Genomic DNA, 18,797 nt, shown 5'->3' on the forward strand with positions numbered 1-18,797 from the left:
TCCAGAGTTGCTAGTTGGGTAGTTCTTTATAATGGGCACTCAACAGGGAAGTCTTCCTTGGAAGAAATCTGAAAATAATGCTGAGATGTGTGAATAACGTCACACAGAATATATACTGTGTGACCCTAGGCAAGTTCCTTGCCTCCATTTCATTTTCTGAGTGACAGAACTAATAGTGTCTTTTTGAGGCAATTTAGTAAAATCACACACAACAAAACAACTTAGACTAGCACCCTGTAAAAGGGGGTTGTTACTATTATTACTGCTCTATTTAGAACCATATGTGCTCTTCAGAAAGGCTGTGTTAGGGTGCTGGCACTTGGAGACCAGGGGCTTCACTGGCTGTTTGTGTCTTCCAGTTGTAATATTATTAGTTAGCTTTTGGTCGGACTTTAGGGGCTAGGACCAGCTATGGGGGCAGATTCCATGTCTGATCATGAAGAGTGGGGGCATCAGGCTGCCTGGGTCACCACAGGCTAAAGATAGTCTACTGAGGTTGGGCCTGGTCCAGGCCAGGCAGCATCATGTGACTGGAACCCAGCAATCCTGCCCCTCCTCCCAGGCCAAGGGGCTCGCTCACACTGGGGCTGGCAGCTTCCTTTGAGCAGAGCCTCTAGATGGTCTGATGTTCTGAAGCCCCCTACACACACACACACACACACACACACACACACACACTCACTCACTCCTGCATGCAAGGATGCCCTCCAGTCCCTTCGTGTGTTTCATCTGCAGGTCTGGGGTCTGGGGGGAGTCGGGGCAGGAGGGCTGGGCAGAGAGAGACCTCTGAGAAGTGGCGGCAATGGCAGCGACAAGAACTGGTGAACAAGGTGCGGAAGTTAACCCAGTGTACTTTTTACTCGGTAGAAGAGTGTTTCTGCTTAAGGGGTGTTAGGATGAGTGGGGTTAGGCTGAAAGGCCTGTGGTCCCCAAACTCTTCCTCCATGACTCTGCCCTCAGGCTGGCTTAGGAGGGATGAGCACAGTTGGGCGATGTAACCCAGGCTCCTTCTGCCTCACCTTCCCCTTAGATGGTTTTGCTCCCTTCCACATTTGGGGTCTCAGTTTGCAAATATCTTTGGCAAATAATCTTTCCACCGTGTGCTTTAGTTTCCTCATTTATAAAATGAGACCAGTTATGGGGCGCCTGGGTGGTTCAGTCGGTTGAGCGTCCGACTTCGGCTCAGGTCATGATGTCACAGTTCGTGAATTCAAGCATCACGTTGGGCTCTGTGCTGACAGCTCAGAGCCTGGAGCCTGCTTTGGATTCTGTGTCTCCCTCTTTCTCTGCCCCTTCCCTGCCCATGCCCTGTCTTTCTCTGTCTCTCAAAAATGAATACATTGAAAAATATATATTTTTTTAATAAAATAAAATGAGACCAGTTAGAAAAACAAGCTCAGTGTTAAAACAGCACATGGCACCTAGTAAGTGCCTAGTACATATCGTGTGCACTTGTTAATATTATCACCACAGCTTGTTGCTAGCATCTCTTTGATGAGAAATCTCAGTGGTTGAGGTCTTGCCTTCTCACTCCTCACCCCTCCAGACCTCATGTTACTACCTTTTTTTCAGTTGAGGAAGATGAGACGCGGAGAGGGTGGTCAGTAGTGCCCCCCAAGATTATACAACTGAAGAGTGCTGGAGTCTGGACTAGGACCCAGCTCTGATTTCAGGTAATCAGGTGCCTCAGAGTCAAGGCAGGGCTGGGCGTGGGGTTCCTCTGGAAGCCAGCAGTGCCAACGATACTTGTTCTTTGCCTCCGGAGAGCTGTGGCTGAAGGTGGAGGATGAAGCTGTAGCCTCAGGAATTAGTACTTGGAAAACAAAACCTCTTTCCTTGGTGTGAAATCATAGAGGAGATGGGTTTTGTGAACTTACCACTCATTCAACAAATGTCAGCGCATTGCCAGGCCCTGATCTAGACGCTGGGATTACTGCTGTCAGAACAGTCTGCTTCCTGGCCTCAAGGAGCCACATAGGGAGTGACGGTTCCAGCGCTGTGAGAGCATGTAGGAGGGACACTTTACTTGAGGTCTGAGAGGGTCCCCGAGGAGATTGACCTCATGGCCACATACAGATTAGCAAGTTGGTGAGTGTCAACTCAAGAAATACAGCCTAACAAATAACCTTGTTCCCCAAAGTAGAAATTCTTTCTGGTTAGGCTAAACTCAGCCTATTCAGCTGCCAATCTCCAGGAGATGGTGCCAGCCCCAAAATAAACATTTGGCCCTCCCCATTCTTCTGGCACTGAGGCCAAGATCTCTGACCATCCATTCTCAGTCCCACAGGCTTTCTCCCATCCGGCCTAGGCCCGTCTTGCCTTTTACCCACATTTGTCCCCCAGTCTCATTTCCAGCTTCTCCCTCGTACTAGTTCTTTGTTACCATGACCTGAAGAGTTTGACTCAACCCGTGTGCCTTCTCACGCTAAAAACCACTGGCTTCCCATTGCTTGACCAAGTCTTTGCTCCTTAGATTTCCTAGATCTAGTCCCTCTGGGTAGCTTTTATTTCAAAGGGTCAGCAGCATTAGGATGTTTCTAGAACAAGACAGCATAGAAAATATTTTTTTTTTTTTAATTTTTTTTTTCAACATTTATTTATTTTTGCGACAGAGAGAGACAGAGCATGAACGGGGGAGGGGCAGAGAGAGGGAGACACAGAATCGGAAACAGGCTCCAGGCTCCGAGCCATCAGCCCAGAGCCTGACGCCGGGCTCGAACTCCCGGACCGCGAGATCGTGACCTGGCTGAAGTCGGACGCTTAACCGACTGCGCCACCCAGGCGCCCGAAAATATTTCTTCTTATCTGGCTTTGTAGTGGGTGTTGATGGGTTTGGCCCCTGGGTAGGCTGAGAGAGATTCTGGAGGACGAGCTCTGTCCCTCTTCCTTGCGGAGTAAAAAGTTGAGTCACTAAATTTCTTCAACTGAAAGGGAACTCCAGGCCTTCCCTGTGCTCTTCCTTCCTCTACTGCAGCAGGGGCTGATGTCACAGCCCACCCCCACCCCGCCCCCCAGGACTTGTGGTGAATCCTCTCTCTTTCTTTCCTCTTCCCCTGGGAAACCTGCCCTGGAGCCAGGACGGCTTCTGGAGGGCGGTGTCCAGAAGAAGGGCCAGGCTGGAGCTGGACAGGGGATGGCATTTGTAATCTGAATCAGTGAATTGAACCACTTGATTCCCAGGAGTTGCTCTGATTCTTCTCATATTAAGAGATTATTTGATGGTCTCTTTTTCTCTTTAACCCTGAGGATGAGGGTTACTTGGCCATAGTAAACTTGGTGTGTGAATCTGAATTGAAATATTTAGCATTACCATATGCTGAGCACTCTTATGCTCTGTTCCTTTAACTGTCACAGCAGTCCTATGAGATAATGGTGACTTTAGTTTTACAGATGAGAAAACTTAAGTTCAAAAAGCTTCTCTGGGTGCCTGGGTGGCTCAGTCGGTTAAGCATCAACTCTTGATTTCGGTCATGAATCTCCTGGTTCATGGGTTCGAGCCCCACAATGGGCTCTGCACTGACAGCATAGAGCTTGCTTGGTATTCTCTCTCTCCCTTCCTCTCTGGCCCTCCCCTACTCATGTTTTTTTTTTCTCTCTCTTACTCTCCCTCCCTCCCTCCTTCTCTCTCACTCTCAAAAAAAACAAAACTCAAAGGGCTTGTCAAGGGGCAGAGTATGTAGGGCCTCCAGCCAAGTGCAGTGGATGACAAAGTCCATGTTCTTATGATGGGCTGTCTGCTTTCCTAGACAAGTGTTTGAATGAAGGGGTGACAGTTGAGGAAGAGAGAATCTCAGAGGGTTAGATAGTCAGTGTTGTGCAGTCAGCCTCTCCGCTTTGCAGGGAGAGCCGCTCTCTGCCCTGCTTGCTCACCCTCAACGCCCACATTCTGCCCCCCCCCCCTTGTTTCCCGGTATCCTCCATTAGCCATAGTGGTTTAGCTGCCTTGGTCCCCACCGCTCTCAGTAATCTGAAGGAAAAATAGTGGGTTTGCCATGCAGATACAGGTGCATAGTCTTCTGGTGTTCCACAACCACACATAGAGATTCTGGTGTGCTTCATTTAATACACAAATGCATGTGTGTATTTAGGGAAGCCCCTTCACCCCCTGGAACTAGAGTCATTCAGTATTGGCTCCTGGCTCAGGATGTTCCTGTGGGACAGAAAGTAGCTTTTCTCCCTTTCCAGATGCCTGTTAGCCCCCGACTTGTTTTAATCAGGAGGAAGGTACTCCTAGGGCCTCTGTCTGCCATCTGGCTCCCTTAGAATGCTGGGCCTCAAGTAGGGTCCATCTCTCCACAGTTCTACTTCCTTCTGTACATGAGAACCTTTCCCTGTCTTCAGTAACCCTGTTTACCAGGAAACACCAGGGAAGCGCCCTAAGATTGCACCAGGAAGGAGTGGGTTGTCGTTTGTTTGTTTCTTTGTGAAAGCCAAAGTGCGAGTGGGGGAGGGGCAGAGAAGGAGAGAGAATCCCAAGCAGACTCCGCCCTGTCAGCACAGAGCCCGACATAGGGCTCAAACTCTGGAACCTGTGAGATCATGATCTGCGTTGAAATCGAGAGTCTCATGCTTAACGGACCGAGCCACCCAGCCGCCCCCAGGAAGGACTTTTGACCCTACCAGTGGCCACATGGGATTTGTGGCAAGCTGGAGGGAGCACTTAAAAAGAGTGGAGACCTGTGGCTGTCATCCTGGTTCTTCCCTAGGGAAGCCCCTTGAGGGCCTCTGCTCCCTATCTGCAAACAGGGGGGATTAGAACCATGGGTCCTTTTTTCTCACCTTCTACAGTCGTTTTCTTGGGCAGATGCAGAGTGGTGAGTTTAGTGTTTTTTGAGCTGGGCTCTGGTCACTAGCAGCTGGCACAAGTTTGAGAACGCAGAAGTGGGAGGAGGGGGCTTGTTCCGTCTTTGGGCTGGGATGATGCTGAATTTAGGGACTGGCACCTGCGTAAAGGATTGGTTTTCCCTGGGAACCATTTCAGATGCTAGGCCCTGTATATTAGGGAGCCAGAGAGAAACTCTTGGTTACCTGGTGAAGGAGGATGGCTGGAAGGGGACCCAGAAAGGGATGTGTAATTGAAGTCAGAAAGCCGAGTGTTTTTTCTTGTCTCCCGCAGGGCCTGAGAGCAGTGCATCTGACTGAGCCCTCCTGCCTTTGCTTAAGCCCCACAGGATCTTAACAGATCTAGGAATTTTACGTAAAGGCAGAAATAGTCCTCTCTCCCTAGTGGACTTTTCTGTCTGTCTGGGAGACTTTGTTCCTCCTTGGAGCGGGGGCAGCATGAGGATGTAGCTGTGAGCAGAGCAAGTTGCTCTGTTTGTTTGTGCCCTGCTCTGTGGGTCCCGGGGGCAGAGGGAGACTAGCTAGGGATGGGCCTTTTTCAGCAAACTTCACACAGGACTACTTGAATATTCCTGTGTATGCTCAGACTAGCCATATTCCCTCAGTCATCTTGGGGCTAGTGGGAGAATGGGGACATTTCCCAGGATGACAGGATGACTCTCCCATTAATCAGAGACTGAACTTTCAGTACTTTACCACGTCCCTTTGTGATCTCGGCAAATGGAGTGTCAGGCAGGGTGATCGCAGGATAGGACTCTTTCCAATTTTAAGAGTTTTTCTTAGGTTTATTTTTTATTAGAAGAAGCAGACAATGCCCTGAAAAACTTTGCCTCACTTTTTCGAGGAAAGTCTTCAGGAACACCTTGCCCTATGAGCCTGATTCGCCCTTTCCACGTCTTGTTAACGAGCTTGAAGTTGCAGGTCCTTTGGCCTGCTCTTGTCCTGATAGCAAGCAGGGGGTCCTTGGAGAAGTGATTACTCCCGTAACTCAGGTATAGTCACGGGAGATGATCCTGGGGTGGCTCCCTCTACCCAGTCCTGGTTTTGTTTTTGTTTTTTTAATATTTTAGTTTTTATTTATTTTGGGGGGGGGGCAGAGAGAGGGAGACACAGAATCCGAAGCAGGCTCCAGGCCCTGAGCTGTCTGCACAGAGCCTGATGTGGGGCTCGAACTCATGGACTGCAAGATCGTGACCTGAGCTGAAGTCGGACCTTTAACCAACTGAGCCACCCAGGCACCCCTACGTGGTCCTGGTTTGAAGCACCAGCCTAGTCTGGGAACTGGGTGGTATTCGGCTTCTCAGAGCCACCGAGGATCAGCAAGAAAGTCGGTGCATAGTAGCTCCCTGATCTATGGGCTCCATCCTCTTGGCACTTAGAGATTTCTGGGTCTCCACTATCCAGTACTGGGTGTAGAGGATGTTGTGGGCTGGGTTCCATAGCTCCAGCTCTCAGAAGGCATGAGGGGTGTTTTGAGGGGGCAGTGGTTCTGGTAAGGGTTGGAAGCCAAAGATGCCATGGCCTCATAGTTAGGAGTCAGGCAGGGACTCGTTCTACTCATTAAGAGAACATGGGTGGGGCGTCCGACTTCAGCCAGGTCATGATCTCGCGGTCTGTGAGTTCGAGCCCCGCGTCAGGCTCTGGGCTGATGGCTCAGAGCCTGGAGCCTGTTTCCGATTCTGTGTCTCCCTCTCTCTCTGCCCCTCCCCCGTTCATGCTCTGTCTCTCTCTGTCCCAAAAATAAATAAATGTTGAAAAAAAAAATTAAAAAAAAAAAAAAGAACATGGGTGTGCTCAAGGACTAGAAAACTCCTTTTGAGACCAGCTAGGCAGATTTCTCTGTTCAGGGACTGTGGGGACAACATGATGGGAGAGAAGTGGGTGAGTAGAGCCCCAGGATGTACCTTTCCCATGGATCTCTGAGGGAGGAAGGGTTTAGAAACCCTTGTTCTTCAGAAGTGTGTTGGGAAAGCAAGTGTAGGTGTAGAAGGGACCAGACCTATTAGAGTTCTTCCTTTAAACAAACAAAAGGTTTTCTTTTTAAAAAAAACCCATGTCTCATTGAAATGACTGGAAAATTCCAAACAGAATTAAATCACTGTTAACATACTACGTTACTCCTGATGATACTTAGTTATATGGCCTTCCAGAATTCTTGTGAATATGTGCATATACACATTTTTTCTTTGCTTTACAAAAATAGAATTGCAGCTTTTCTCACTTACTGTGTTTCACATCTTTTATCTCTAGTAGAACATTATCTTTTTAATGACTGCTCTAAAAATTGCTTAAAAATTTTTTTTTAGTGTTTATTTTTGAGAGAGAGACAGAGTAGAGTGCAAGCAGGGGAGGGGCAGAGAGAGAGAAGGAGACACAGAATCTGAAGCAGGCTCCAGGCTCCGAGCTGTCAGCACAGAGTCCGAAGTGGGGCTTGAACCCACAAACCATGAGATCATGACCTGAGCCAAAGTCAGACGCTCAACTGATGGAGCCACCTAGGCACCCCTGCTCTAAAAATTGTTAAGCTTTAATTTCTGTAGCCAGTTTTCTACTGTTGGAAATGTAGGTTGTTTTCAATTTTTTGAACTTACAAACAGCACTTTTGTTATGGACGGCTTTGTATATAACTCTAAACACTTGTCTAGTTTGTACTGATAAATTCCTAAAAGGAACATTGAGTCAAATGGGTCTCATGTTTTCTTTGGGAACTTGGAGAACAGCAGAGTCTTTCCTAAGTGGCTAACCTTTCTATTGACTGCAGGTCATTGAGGACAGAGCTGGTCCTGGTGGGGTGTGGGGATGCTTAGAAGAGAGAGCCCTGGATTTCTTGACTGCCAGCTCAGGGTTCTCCCCTTACCTTCCCCATGATCACTAGCCCAGGTCTGCTCACACACAGAATTCCACAGTGTTAGTTAGAGCCAGAGAAGGTCTTTCAGATCCTTCCTTCGTGGAACCTGCTGGGATTAGGGAGCCTTTAATTACAGAGCCAGCTCTGGCATGGCCCCAGTCTGTTGTAGACTTACCCTCTCCAGGCCTCAGTGCCCTCTTTATAGGAGAGTACAGAGCTGGGAGGGCCCTCCTGCCTCACTTCATGGGTGTTCATGGGGTGTTGTCCATTGGTTGTTTCCATGGTCTCATTTTCCATGACTTCTTCAGAGAGAGGCTGGTATACTTGTTACTGGTGTTTGAGCACGTGTCCTTCCCTCTTCACCATGTCTTCCTCCTTTGGAAACCTGCAGGTTGCTTGATGGAGTAGAGGCGGTCATGAGGATGAGCTAGCGGTGGCCACCTCCGTGGGCTGTGCATAACCATCTCTCCCTTCTTGTTCCCACAGAACATTCTGCTCCAGCTAAGGTGGTGAGGGCAGCAGTTCCTAAACAGCGCAAAGGCAGCAAGGTAAGGAGTAGGAGCGGGCTGCCTAAAGGGGGCTTCCTTGAAGAAAGAGGTGGTGGCCTCTTCTGAGCTGTGAGGTAGTTCTGGATCCTCTCAATAGCGGGGGAGCCCCTCTGGGCCTCCACTGTGGATGGTCCTAGTGGACAGATGATTGTGGGTTCTGATCTCTCGGGGGAGCTGTATTTTGTTTGGGTGAGGGGCTGAATGGCAGGGGCATGGCCACCACAGGGCCTTCACAGAACGTGCCTTGCAGGTTGGTGACTTTGGAGATGCAATCAACTGGCCCACACCTGGAGAGATAGCCCACAAGAGTGTGCAGGTGAGTCTTTGGGGAAGAGTGGGCAGGTTTAAATGCTATGTACAAATGCACATTTGGCCTAAGTTCTCAGAGCCTCGGGTCTTAACTTTCTCGGTTTTTTCTTTTGAGAGGAGTGGTTGGTACACTATGGGCAACTCTGAAATAGCTAAGGATCATCATCATTTGAGCCCTTGCTGTATGTCAGGGACTGCCAAGTGCTGCTTACCATTTCATCGAATCCTCACAGTGACTTAAAGATAGGTCCTTTAGTAATTCCCGTTTTACAGATGAGACCACTGAAGCTAATAACCAGCCATTGGGAGAGGCTAATAACGAGCCCTTGATGGTCAGGTGGGCCTTGGAAGTCAAGTCTGTTGTATTATTATTCCAGAGCCTGTGTTCTCCATCAGCTATACTTGGGTTGCCAGGGAGTGAAGCAGGAGAGTGGTCATTAGGCCAGGTACCCACCTCCAGACTGTATGTCTTGGGGAAGCTTATGTAGCGCTTTTTAGTCCCAGCAGAGGAACTCCTGATCAGTCCCCCCCTTCCAGTGCTTTTGTTCTGGACTGATGGCCTAGATCACTCACTGGCTGTGGCCATTGGCCTTCAGTTCACACACAGGGTTGCTGTGGACAAGCCAAGGGCTAGCATCTCTTTCGTCCCACAGACTACCTGGACGGTCTGGTCCTATAGGGAGTAAACGTATGGCCCCTGTATCCTGGTGGGTTGTCTCAGTTACTGAGACTCAAGGAAGATGAAGAAACAGGTTGTTTCCTACTTCCTGCCTGTTTGAGCACACTTCCCAGTGGAGGCATCTCAGGCATAAAAACAAGACCTAAGAATATATGTAGTCCAACCTGCCGTTGCATGCTGCGTCTTCCCTGCCCCACCTTTCTAGTGGCAGGGGTCCTTCTGCCCTATCCTAGGAGGCTCTCTGATTCACCTCACCCCCTGTTACTCTGCTTCCTACTGCAGCCACAGCCCCATAAGTCCCAGCCTGCCCGGAAGCTGCCCCCCAGAAAGGACATGAAGGAACAGGAGAAAGGAGAGGGGAGTGATAGTAAAGAGAGCCCGAAAACCAAATCGGATGAATCTGGGGAAGAGAAGAATGGGGACGAAGACTGCCAGCGAGGGGGCCAGAAAAAGAAAGGTGAGTGGCTTGGAACAGCCTTGGGAGAAGTGTGCAGGCAGAACTGTGAAGTATCAGAACTCGGGGCTGCTGGATGAGTTTCAGGAGCCCCGAGAAGTCCTTGGGAGGCTGAGTGGTGTAGGCCACCGGGCCAGCAATCTTCACTTCCGCCTGCTGTCCATCAGTTCCTTCTCTTACTTAACAAGCATCCGGTAAGCCCTGTTCTCGGCAGTTGGGCTCCAGCAGTGCACAAGACAGATGAGGTCCCCGCCTCAGAGGAATCTTAATGTATCTTGTTGTATTGCTGTCCCATGTAAGATTTCATTTAAAACAAGAGTTTCCATTGCCCTCGCTAAGATGTTTAGGGTACAAGTTTGGCTGCTTTGACAGAGATTCAAAGTAACAGTAGTTTAAACAAGATAGAAGTTCATTTCTCTCATCTGACAGCTGAGTGTAAGTAGGCCAGGCCTAGAATGGCAACTATTCCTTTCCTTTCATCTTGCTGTGGTGTCTTGGCTCTTTTCATCCAAGATGGCTCACTCTTTCCCTCTTCATTCCACTTAGCAGGAACGGGAAAGGGGAGAGCAGTTCCCTTTTAGGGACTCAGCCTGGAATTGACTACTTTCACGGAGCTCTCCATAGACAGAATTTTGACAATGTCTACAGGGAGCCTGGAAGTGCAGTCTTGATTCTGGGCAGCCATGCGTCTGGCTCCGGAAAGGGGTTCTCTGACCATGGAGAAATTGATATTAGGAGTCAGCTGTGAGTGTCTGTCGCACTGAGGTCCATGGCTTCCTTATTTTAGAGATGAAAATGAGGTCTAGTGTGGGCCATCAAATTGTTAATCAGGTCTGTTGCTCGAGACAGCAAAGAACGGTTGGGGGTAGGGATGGCTAGGAGAGACCTCTCCTTCAAGCCTTCCTCATGTGCCCATGCTGTCCTCCAGGGAACAAACACAAGTGGGTTCCGTTGCAAATAGACATGAAGCCTGAAGTGCCCAGAGAGAAACTGGTCTCGCGCCCTGCTCGCCCGCCAGAGCCACGGCACACGCCTGCCAACCGCGGGGAGATCAAAGGTATGCGCCGCCCACTGTGGAGGGCCTGGGCATGGGGGTCACCCTCAAGCCTGACCCAGCGCCCCTCTCCCCATAGGGTCTGAGCCTGCCACCTACGTGCCCGTGCCCATGGCCCCCCCCACCCCAGCCTGGCAACCAGAGACCAAACCGGAGCCTGCCTGGCACGACCAGGATGAGACATCGAGTGTGAAGAGTGATGGGGCTGGTGGGGCGCGGGCTTCCTTCCGTGGCCGTGGACGGGGGCGTGGTCGCGGCCGGGGACGCGGCCGGGGTGGCACTCGAAGTACGTGAGGCCCCTTTGGGCTCCGGGATGTCCGAGGGAGCGTGGCGGGGGCGGCGGGCAGGGCTCTCCTCTCCCTTATGGCGCCCATTTCCCCCATAGCCCATTTTGACTACCAGTTTGGCTACCGAAAGTTTGATGGTGCAGAGGGGCCTCGCACCCCCAAGTACATGAACAACATCACCTACTACTTTGACAATGTCAGCAGCACTGAGCTTTACAGCGTGGACCAGGAACTGCTCAAAGACTACATCAAGCGCCAGATGTGAGTGGACAGGAGCCTTCTTCCTGGAGGGATGTGTAGGGGCCCGGGAGCCGTCAGAGGTGGCTGCTGGCAGAGTAGGGATGGGCAGGTCCTTCTGGTGCTAGGGACAGTGCCTGCCCCTGGCTGGAGCTGAAAAAGTTAACCGCTGCTCATCCTTTAAAAGTTAAGTTTTCATAATAAAAGCTGATTTTTCATAAAGGTAATATTTATTGCAAAAGTAATACCATATTCGCCTAAAGAAAATTTAAAATTATCACAACAAAAAGGAGAGGCAGTGTCCAGAGTCCAGCCCTTTGTGCACTTCTGTTTATAATGGCAGCACAGTCAGAACGCTAGCAAACACCTAAGGAGTCCACACAGTTAGCAAGGCTTGCTATTAAGTGCTTTCTAGGCATCCTCTTATTTAGTCCTGCGGCTATCTTGTTCCTATGAGCTGGGTCTTCTCTCCAGTTCGTAGGTGAACAAACAGACCCAGAGTGTTGCCCAGAGTTTCATGGCTAGTATTTCAAGGCACAGATTAGAATCCATTTCTGTCTGATGGCAAAACCCTAGCTCTGAACCACTCTGATGGTCCCTCAGTCGGGGGAGCCATACAAGGAGGTGGGTCATTTCAGTACAGTGCAGTAGTAGTTTAGGAGCAGAGGAGAAAGTGGCCAATAACATTGGAACTGGGTTTTAAAGGAAGATGAGGGGTTGGCCAGGCATACAAAGAAGCCGAAGGGCAGGGGGAATGGTTAGGGAGCCATAAAAAGATAGCATCTCTTTTCAGCCTGCAAAATTGTACGTTCAGTTGGGTCAGGGTCGGTCAGAGGCTATGTGTGGTGGCCGGGGTGTTTCGAACAAGAAGAGCAGACTCCTAAATGATGCTGCAGCAATCATCTGTCTTCTCCCCTCCACCTAGTGAATACTACTTCAGCGTGGACAATTTAGAGCGAGACTTCTTCCTGCGACGGAAAATGGATGCTGACGGTTTCCTTCCCATCACCCTTATTGCTTCCTTCCACCGAGTGCAGGCTCTTACCACTGACATTTCACTCATCTTTGCGGTAGGTCTCCCTTCCTGGGGCTGGGGTGCAGGGGAAGGAAAGGTCCTTACTTAAGGAGCTAGAGTTTGGGCCACGGCACAAAATCCTGGAGTAGTCCCCATCTGATGAATTCTGCTGAAGTCGCAGGGCTTGGCCAGCCTCTCTGCCTCCCTTCTTGCCTCTCTCTCTCTCTCTCTTATTATGGAAAATTGCAGATATTTCAGAAGTAGACAGCATGGTATGATGAACCCAGCCTCAGCAATTACCACCTCATGGCCCATCTTACTCCATCTATCCTATCCCCCATCTGTGTTTCCTCTTTCAAATTACTTCGCAGAAAATGTCAGGTAACCTGACATTTCATCCACGTTTCAGTACTTGTCTCAAAAAGATAAATACCTGCTAAAAACCTAGTCACCATGTCGTTATCACATGTACAAGTATTAATTCCTTCATATGTCCAGATACCCCGCCAGTTGCAAATTCACCCCACTCGTCAAAACTGAGACTCAGGATCCAGACAAGACCCATATGTTGTCTTAAGTCTCCCCTTCCCTTCTCTTTTTCCTTGCAGTTTATTATTTCAATAAACTGGGTTGTGTATTTTGTCAAATTTCTCATGGGACACAGTGGTGTCATTTAGCATATTCTTGTATATTCCAAGTTTTTTGTAAATTGGTGGTCCAGAAGTCTGATCAGATTCAAGATTCAGGTTTGGGGGGCTTTCCTCCCGTCTTCATCGAGAGTAAAGATCATGATAGATTCTCTCAGGTGGCACATAGCGTTTCATTTGTTCTCTTGTGCTAGAAGCTGCTATTGATGACTGTCTGGTATTTCATTAGGGATTGTAAAATGGTAAGATTCTAATTCTGTCAATCTGTCTTCATTTGTTACCTGGAATACCTCTTTAAGGAGAAACTTTGCTTCATCAGCATACCAAGAGGTATGGTTTGTACAGAAAGGGCGGATAAATGTTTGAACTTTCCTTTGTTAACCAGTTTTCAGAATTATGAGTTGATCCCTAATAGCTTTAAAGGTTTGGCGCTTGGGATTGTTTTTTTGTTTGGTTTTGTTTTGGTTTTTTTGTTTTTTTCTTTTTCTTTTTTTCCTTTAGTGTCTTTTAGTACCATTACAGTGTTACAACCTGTGAATTCAAACATACTGCAGTTTTTTCAACCCATTGCAGTTCATATGCTGAATCAAATTGTCCCATCTTTGGCTAGTGGAGCCTTGGTTCATCTTGTGCGTTTCCTGCCTCAGTTAGGGGATTGGCCATATTTTCAAGAAATTCTGGGTCCTCACTTCTGGGGAAGTGGTATTTATATACTACAGTCTGAGTTGATTGTTGCTGTTTTGATTGGTCATTGTTTCTGGAGTTTTTTGTTTTTGTTTTTTTGTTTTTATGCATCATGAGATAATACTGATATTTTCTTTTTTTTTTTTTTAAGTTTGTTTTTTATTTATTTTGAGAGAGAGTGAGCCAGGGAGGGGCAGAGAGAGAGGCAGACAGAATCCCAAGCAGGCTCTGCACACCCAGCACAGAGCCTGATAGGGGGCTTGACCTTCCAACCGTGAGATCATGACCTGAGCTGAAATCAAGAGTTGGACACTTGACTGACTGAGCTACCCAGGCACCCCTCTACTGATATTTTCCATTATAGTTCAGGATTACAGGATCTTTATTCAACTCCAACTATCTTCTATTTGTAATACTCCTTTATCCTGTGCCCCAAATTCTAATTGCTGATGACATCAACATAATTATTCATTTGTTTTATTCAACAATTTATATAACCTATTCTTGTAATAATAACCTGTACTACTAAAAACAGGGTTTTTTTCTTACACACTCAAATGACTGTATTTTCAAGTTATTACTTGAAATAATCTCTGTGTGGTCATGTCTCTAACTTGATGTGTATTAGTTTTGTTAGTTTCATTTTGCTCTCGAGTTTTAGGGATTGCTTTTTTCCCCTCTAATTTCTAATTTGTTTTACACTTAGGTAAAACATTTACATGGTTCAAAGTCAACATGGTATATTCCTAGAAGTCTGATTTAAAATTCTCTCACTTCCACTTTTTTCCCTTTATTTTCCTGTAGGCAACTTGTTTTGAATCCTTCCATTAAAAAAAAAAAAAACCTAAGTAAAAGTCTCTCTGTGCATTTATATCCTACCCCTTTCTTAGTTAAGTGACAGCATATAGTGCCTGTATTTCTTCACCTGGTTTTTTGTTTTCACTTACTAACTCTGGGAGCTGACTGCATAGTAGTACATAATAGGAAGATGCTCTTCACTCCTATTTACAGTTGCATATATATCTTTTCGTATATTTGCCAGTGTATCTTTGGTATAGATTTCTAGAAGTGAGAAGCCTGCACTAAAGGGCAAATGGCCGGATTCCTTTTCTCCAGAGGTTGGCTTTTGCATTCTCACCAGCAGAATAGGAGAGTGCCTCTTTCCCCAAACTATCTGTGCCAGTATTTCTCTGGGGGCAGATTCCTGGATGCAGAATGGCAAGGTCAAGGGGCAGGTGGGTTTTTGATGTTGGTACCCTCCTACAAGTTTGCACAGCTCCTTTGCCCACCAGCTGTGGAAGATGGTGCCAGTTTTCTTATACCCCTGCCAGCACCAGACTCCTGCCTGAGCTCGTGGGGCCCAGTCCTTCATCTGCCAGCTTCCAAAAATCTCATTCTGTCCAAGTCTTTTCTCTGCATTGTCTCCCTCCTTCTCTCCTGCAGGCCCTAAAGGACAGCAAGGTGGTGGAGATCGTTGATGAGAAAGTGCGCAGGAGGGAGGAGCCGGAGAAGTGGCCTCTTCCTGGTCCCCCAATAGTGGATTATTCCCAGACCGATTTCTCCCAGCTTCTCAACTGCCCCGAGTTTGTGCCCCGTCAGCACTACCAGAAGGAGACAGGTAGGTACTGCAGACCTGTAGGTGCCTTCCTGTTGTCCTTGTCACCCAGCCAACTGGCATCAGGAGGACTAGAAGGTTGAGGGTCTCACCTTTCCACCCTCCAGAGTCCGCACCTGGCTCTCCCCGCGCAGTCACCCCAGTGCCAACCAAAACAGAGGAGGTCAGCAACCTGAAGACACTGCCCAAGGGCCTGTCTGCCAGCCTGCCTGACCTGGATTCTGAGAACTGGATTGAAGTGAAGAAGAGGCCGCGGCCGTCCCCAGCACGACCCAAGGTGTGTGGGACGTGGGCTGGAGCATGGAGAGGGGATATCGCCTGGGTACAGGGCTCTGAGGGGCTAGCTGGCAGGGTGGGTGGCTCAAGGTGGAGATGTGATCTGAGGTCAGCAGTGACTGCAGGAAAGCTGGTAGGACTGTTTCCCTTTCCAGTGAGGACCACTGCTCAGGATAGCCCTAGCTGAGTGGAATTTTCCATGGGAAGAAATCATACAGCCCCGGGCAGCAGTGGCCCAGGTTTCTTGATGTTTGGCTCTTATTTTTGCCCCATCTAAATTGCTGGGGCTGCTTTAATGCCTAAGTGTGTCCTCATTGTCCCCTGTATAAGCCCCTCAGGCCCTCTGAAGAGGGAAGGGAGAGGAAACAGACACACGGCCTGGATGTAGCGTTAGTCTAGACTAGAGCACCAGTCTCCTGTCACCGATGGCTGTTGACCTTGGGCAGCTCGTTTAATATCTCAGGTTTTTAGTGTTCCCATCTTCACATGAAAGAAAGGAGGGCTTAGACTGCTGTAGAAATTATAAAGCAATATGCCAGTAGTGTGCATTGAGTCCACTGTTAGAGAACGGTTTCCATTTCCGACTAAAATGAGTGCCCCCTTTCCAGAAGCGGATGTGTGCTCTGTCCCATCCCCCACCTCCTCTTAAAGATCTCTTTGGTCTAAGGCTTGTAAGGCGGCTTCATAGATGACCTTGGACTTTGGGGTCTGAAATTCTATGCCCCCTTTTCCATTGTGCCACTGTGACTGTCTCCCTTGTCTCCCTCTTGTTCAAACCCCAACTTCCCTATCTCTTCTGGCTGTGATCCTTTGACCACAGAGTGTCAGGGATCAGGCCAGAGTCCTGAGGACCTTTAGGAGGTCCAGGCTTACAGACCGTGAAGGCTTTGGAAAGACAGGCAGGCTTAGCCCCCATTCCAGAAACAGAGCCCCGCTCGCACCTGGCCTATCTTGAACCTTAAAATCGAGTAGGTTTGGAGTTTACATGGGAAGCTTTTTGCAAAGCATGGAATTGACTTTTTGGATATAGATTATGAGGTAGACAAATGCTTCTGTGCCAAAGTCTCAGATAAATTCAGTCTAGCAACGGTCTGAAATCTTTTCTTTTGCTGAAAGCACCTTGTTGTCTCTTGCATCTGGAACATGCTGTTCTTCCTGCCTAGCACACTCTTGGTCCCTGCCTTCACCTGGCTTACTTACACTCATCCTTCAGTAATTACAGCTCCCCGGAAGCGTTCCCTGACTGTCCCCACCTCTAGTTCGTTAATAAGTGCCTCTCCCTATGTACTCCACAAATTCTATTTATAGTTAGTCTTTACCAATACCACATTACACTTGGCTGGCTGGTTGTTTGACTTTTTCTCCCACTAAACTGTGAGCTCCTGAAGTTCAAGAATTGTGTCTTGTTCATTATTCTGCTTTTAGGTTCTTCATTCAGGGCCTGGTGCCAGTGGGTGCTTGCTCACTCATCAGATAGTTGAACATCTGCTGTTGCTAGATCCCAGTCTAGGTACTGGGGATATGATGAAAAGCAAGGCAGCTGTGGCCCTTGCCTCATGAAGCTTCCGTTTTCTTAGATTTTGGATAGATGGAACAGATGGATCAACCTGTTGAACTTCTGCTGTGTGCTCACTCCCAGGCTAGGTGAATGAGAGCACAGGTGGCTGCAGGGAACTTGTCACCTCATTGTTTATGAGTGACTGTCTTGTGAGCCGGGAGAGAAGAAACCTGGAGTTCTAGGGGACTGGCTCCAAAGCTGACAGCTGCGGCTTGGTGGCATGGCCAGTGCCCCTCTCTCGGCGGACAGCTACAGAGGCCGGTCCGAGGGCGCCCCGGTGATTCCCTCTCCCCTTGGTCTGTCCCCATTTTAGAAGTCCGAGGAGCCCAGGTTCCTCCACCCAACCTCTCTGCCTCCGCAGCTGCCCGCTCAGCAGCTGATGTCCAAGGAGCAGGATGAGCAAGAGGAACTGGATTTCCTGTTTGACGAGGAGATGGAGCAGATGGATGGGAGGAAGAACACCTTCACCGCCTGGTCTGATGAGGACTCTGACTATGAGATCGATGACCGGGATGTCAACAAGATCCTCATCGTCACCCAGACGCCACCTTACATGCGCCGGCACCCCGGGGGGGACCGCACTGGCAACCATACCTCTCGTGCCAAGATGAGCGCCGAGCTGGCCAAGGTCATTAACGACGGGCTCTTCTACTACGAGCAGGACCTGTGGACTGAGAAGTTCGAACCTGAGTATTCCCAGATCAAGGTGAGGCTCGGACACGGCACTGGGGGTGGAGCCTGGGGTACCTGTATTGCGTGGGACAGGGGAAGGCTGATGAGCGGTGTGGCCTTGGGCACAGAGCCTCAGTTGTCCTCGTGTATGGAAAGGGGGTGGTGATGGACTCCCTGCTGGAGCATTCGGTGAGAAGAGACATGTAAACACTTTGTAAGCTGTGCCAGAGCAGGAGATGACTGTTGTGCCAGCTGAGCATTGCGTTTAAGGTCGTAACAGTCGGTCAGATGCCAGTGGGGAAGAGAATGAGGATTCGATTGGCACTTCTATTCTCAAATATTTAGGCCCATATAAAAGTTGAAAGGCCTTTTAAGGCACTTGTTTTGAGTAGAGAAGATAGAGAAAAGACAGGCTTTTTAAAAATCACTGTTGCCCGGAAACAGTCAAAACTTTCTGTAGATTTTTACAGAGCGACTGTGTGTGGTGGTAGGTGGGCCTGAGGGGAGCCTGTGGAGCAGGTAGTGGTGTGTTTGGTGGAGGTGAGGAGACAGTGGTGGGAAGCAGGTCGGGGGTCTGCAGTGAGTTCCGGAGAGCTGAAGTCCTCGTCTCGGTCTTGCCGTAGAGAGGGCCGGGCGGGCCCTAACCCCTTCTGGGTGGGCACGCTCATGCCCTGGTAACTGGGGGTGGGGAGTGAGGAGGCTGCCGCTGAGAGCCTGGGGACCAGAATTCCACGTATGTGGACGTGGGAGCTGCCCTTTGCAACTTCCTGCAGGTCCCGATTCCTAAACAGGCTGGGGCAGTCTTCTTACTAACCTCTTCTCCCCACCCATCTTATATCCTCTGCAGCAAGAAGTCGAGAACTTCAAGAAAGTCAACATGATCAGTCGGGAGCAGTTTGATACACTAACCCCAGAGCCCCCCGTGGATCCCAACCAGGAGGTCCCTCCTGGGCCACCCCGCTTCCAGCAAGGTGAGAGGTGACACCTGGAACCCTGGCCTGGGTGGGAGGGTCTGCAGCCCTTCAACGGGGAGCCTTCCAGGGACAGACGGTCACAGGCCTACCCCTGCTTA

The 18,797-nt window shown here is 49.1% G+C and overlaps 1 protein-coding gene across 3 annotated transcripts in view; it reads left to right on the top strand.

The window, feature by feature from the left end:
• Positions 1–18,797, top strand: part of LARP1 (La ribonucleoprotein 1, translational regulator) — a 56,693-nt gene that overhangs the window by 25,268 nt on the left and 12,628 nt on the right. The window contains exons 2-12 of one of the 3 annotated variants that reach the window (XM_086700564.1): positions 8,177–8,238; positions 8,489–8,554; positions 9,509–9,683; positions 10,609–10,737; positions 10,814–11,020; positions 11,120–11,282; positions 12,184–12,328; positions 15,048–15,222; positions 15,327–15,496; positions 17,367–17,759; positions 18,573–18,696. In XM_086700564.1, coding sequence (XP_086556690.1) covers positions 8,177–8,238; positions 8,489–8,554; positions 9,509–9,683; positions 10,609–10,737; positions 10,814–11,020; positions 11,120–11,282; positions 12,184–12,328; positions 15,048–15,222; positions 15,327–15,496; positions 17,367–17,759; positions 18,573–18,696 — 1,809 coding nt within the window. The remainder of the gene's footprint in view (positions 1–8,176; positions 8,239–8,488; positions 8,555–9,508; positions 9,684–10,608; positions 10,738–10,813; positions 11,021–11,119; positions 11,283–12,183; positions 12,329–15,047; positions 15,223–15,326; positions 15,497–17,366; positions 17,760–18,572; positions 18,697–18,797) is intronic. The other 2 variants (XM_086700622.1, XM_086700681.1) reach the window with 2 other exon arrangements.

The sequence above is a fragment of the Puma concolor genome, chromosome A1 (assembly GCF_028749965.1).
Source record: "Puma concolor isolate L17-30 chromosome A1, mPumCon1.1.hap2, whole genome shotgun sequence".
Classification (NCBI taxonomy): domain Eukaryota; kingdom Metazoa; phylum Chordata; class Mammalia; order Carnivora; family Felidae; genus Puma; species Puma concolor.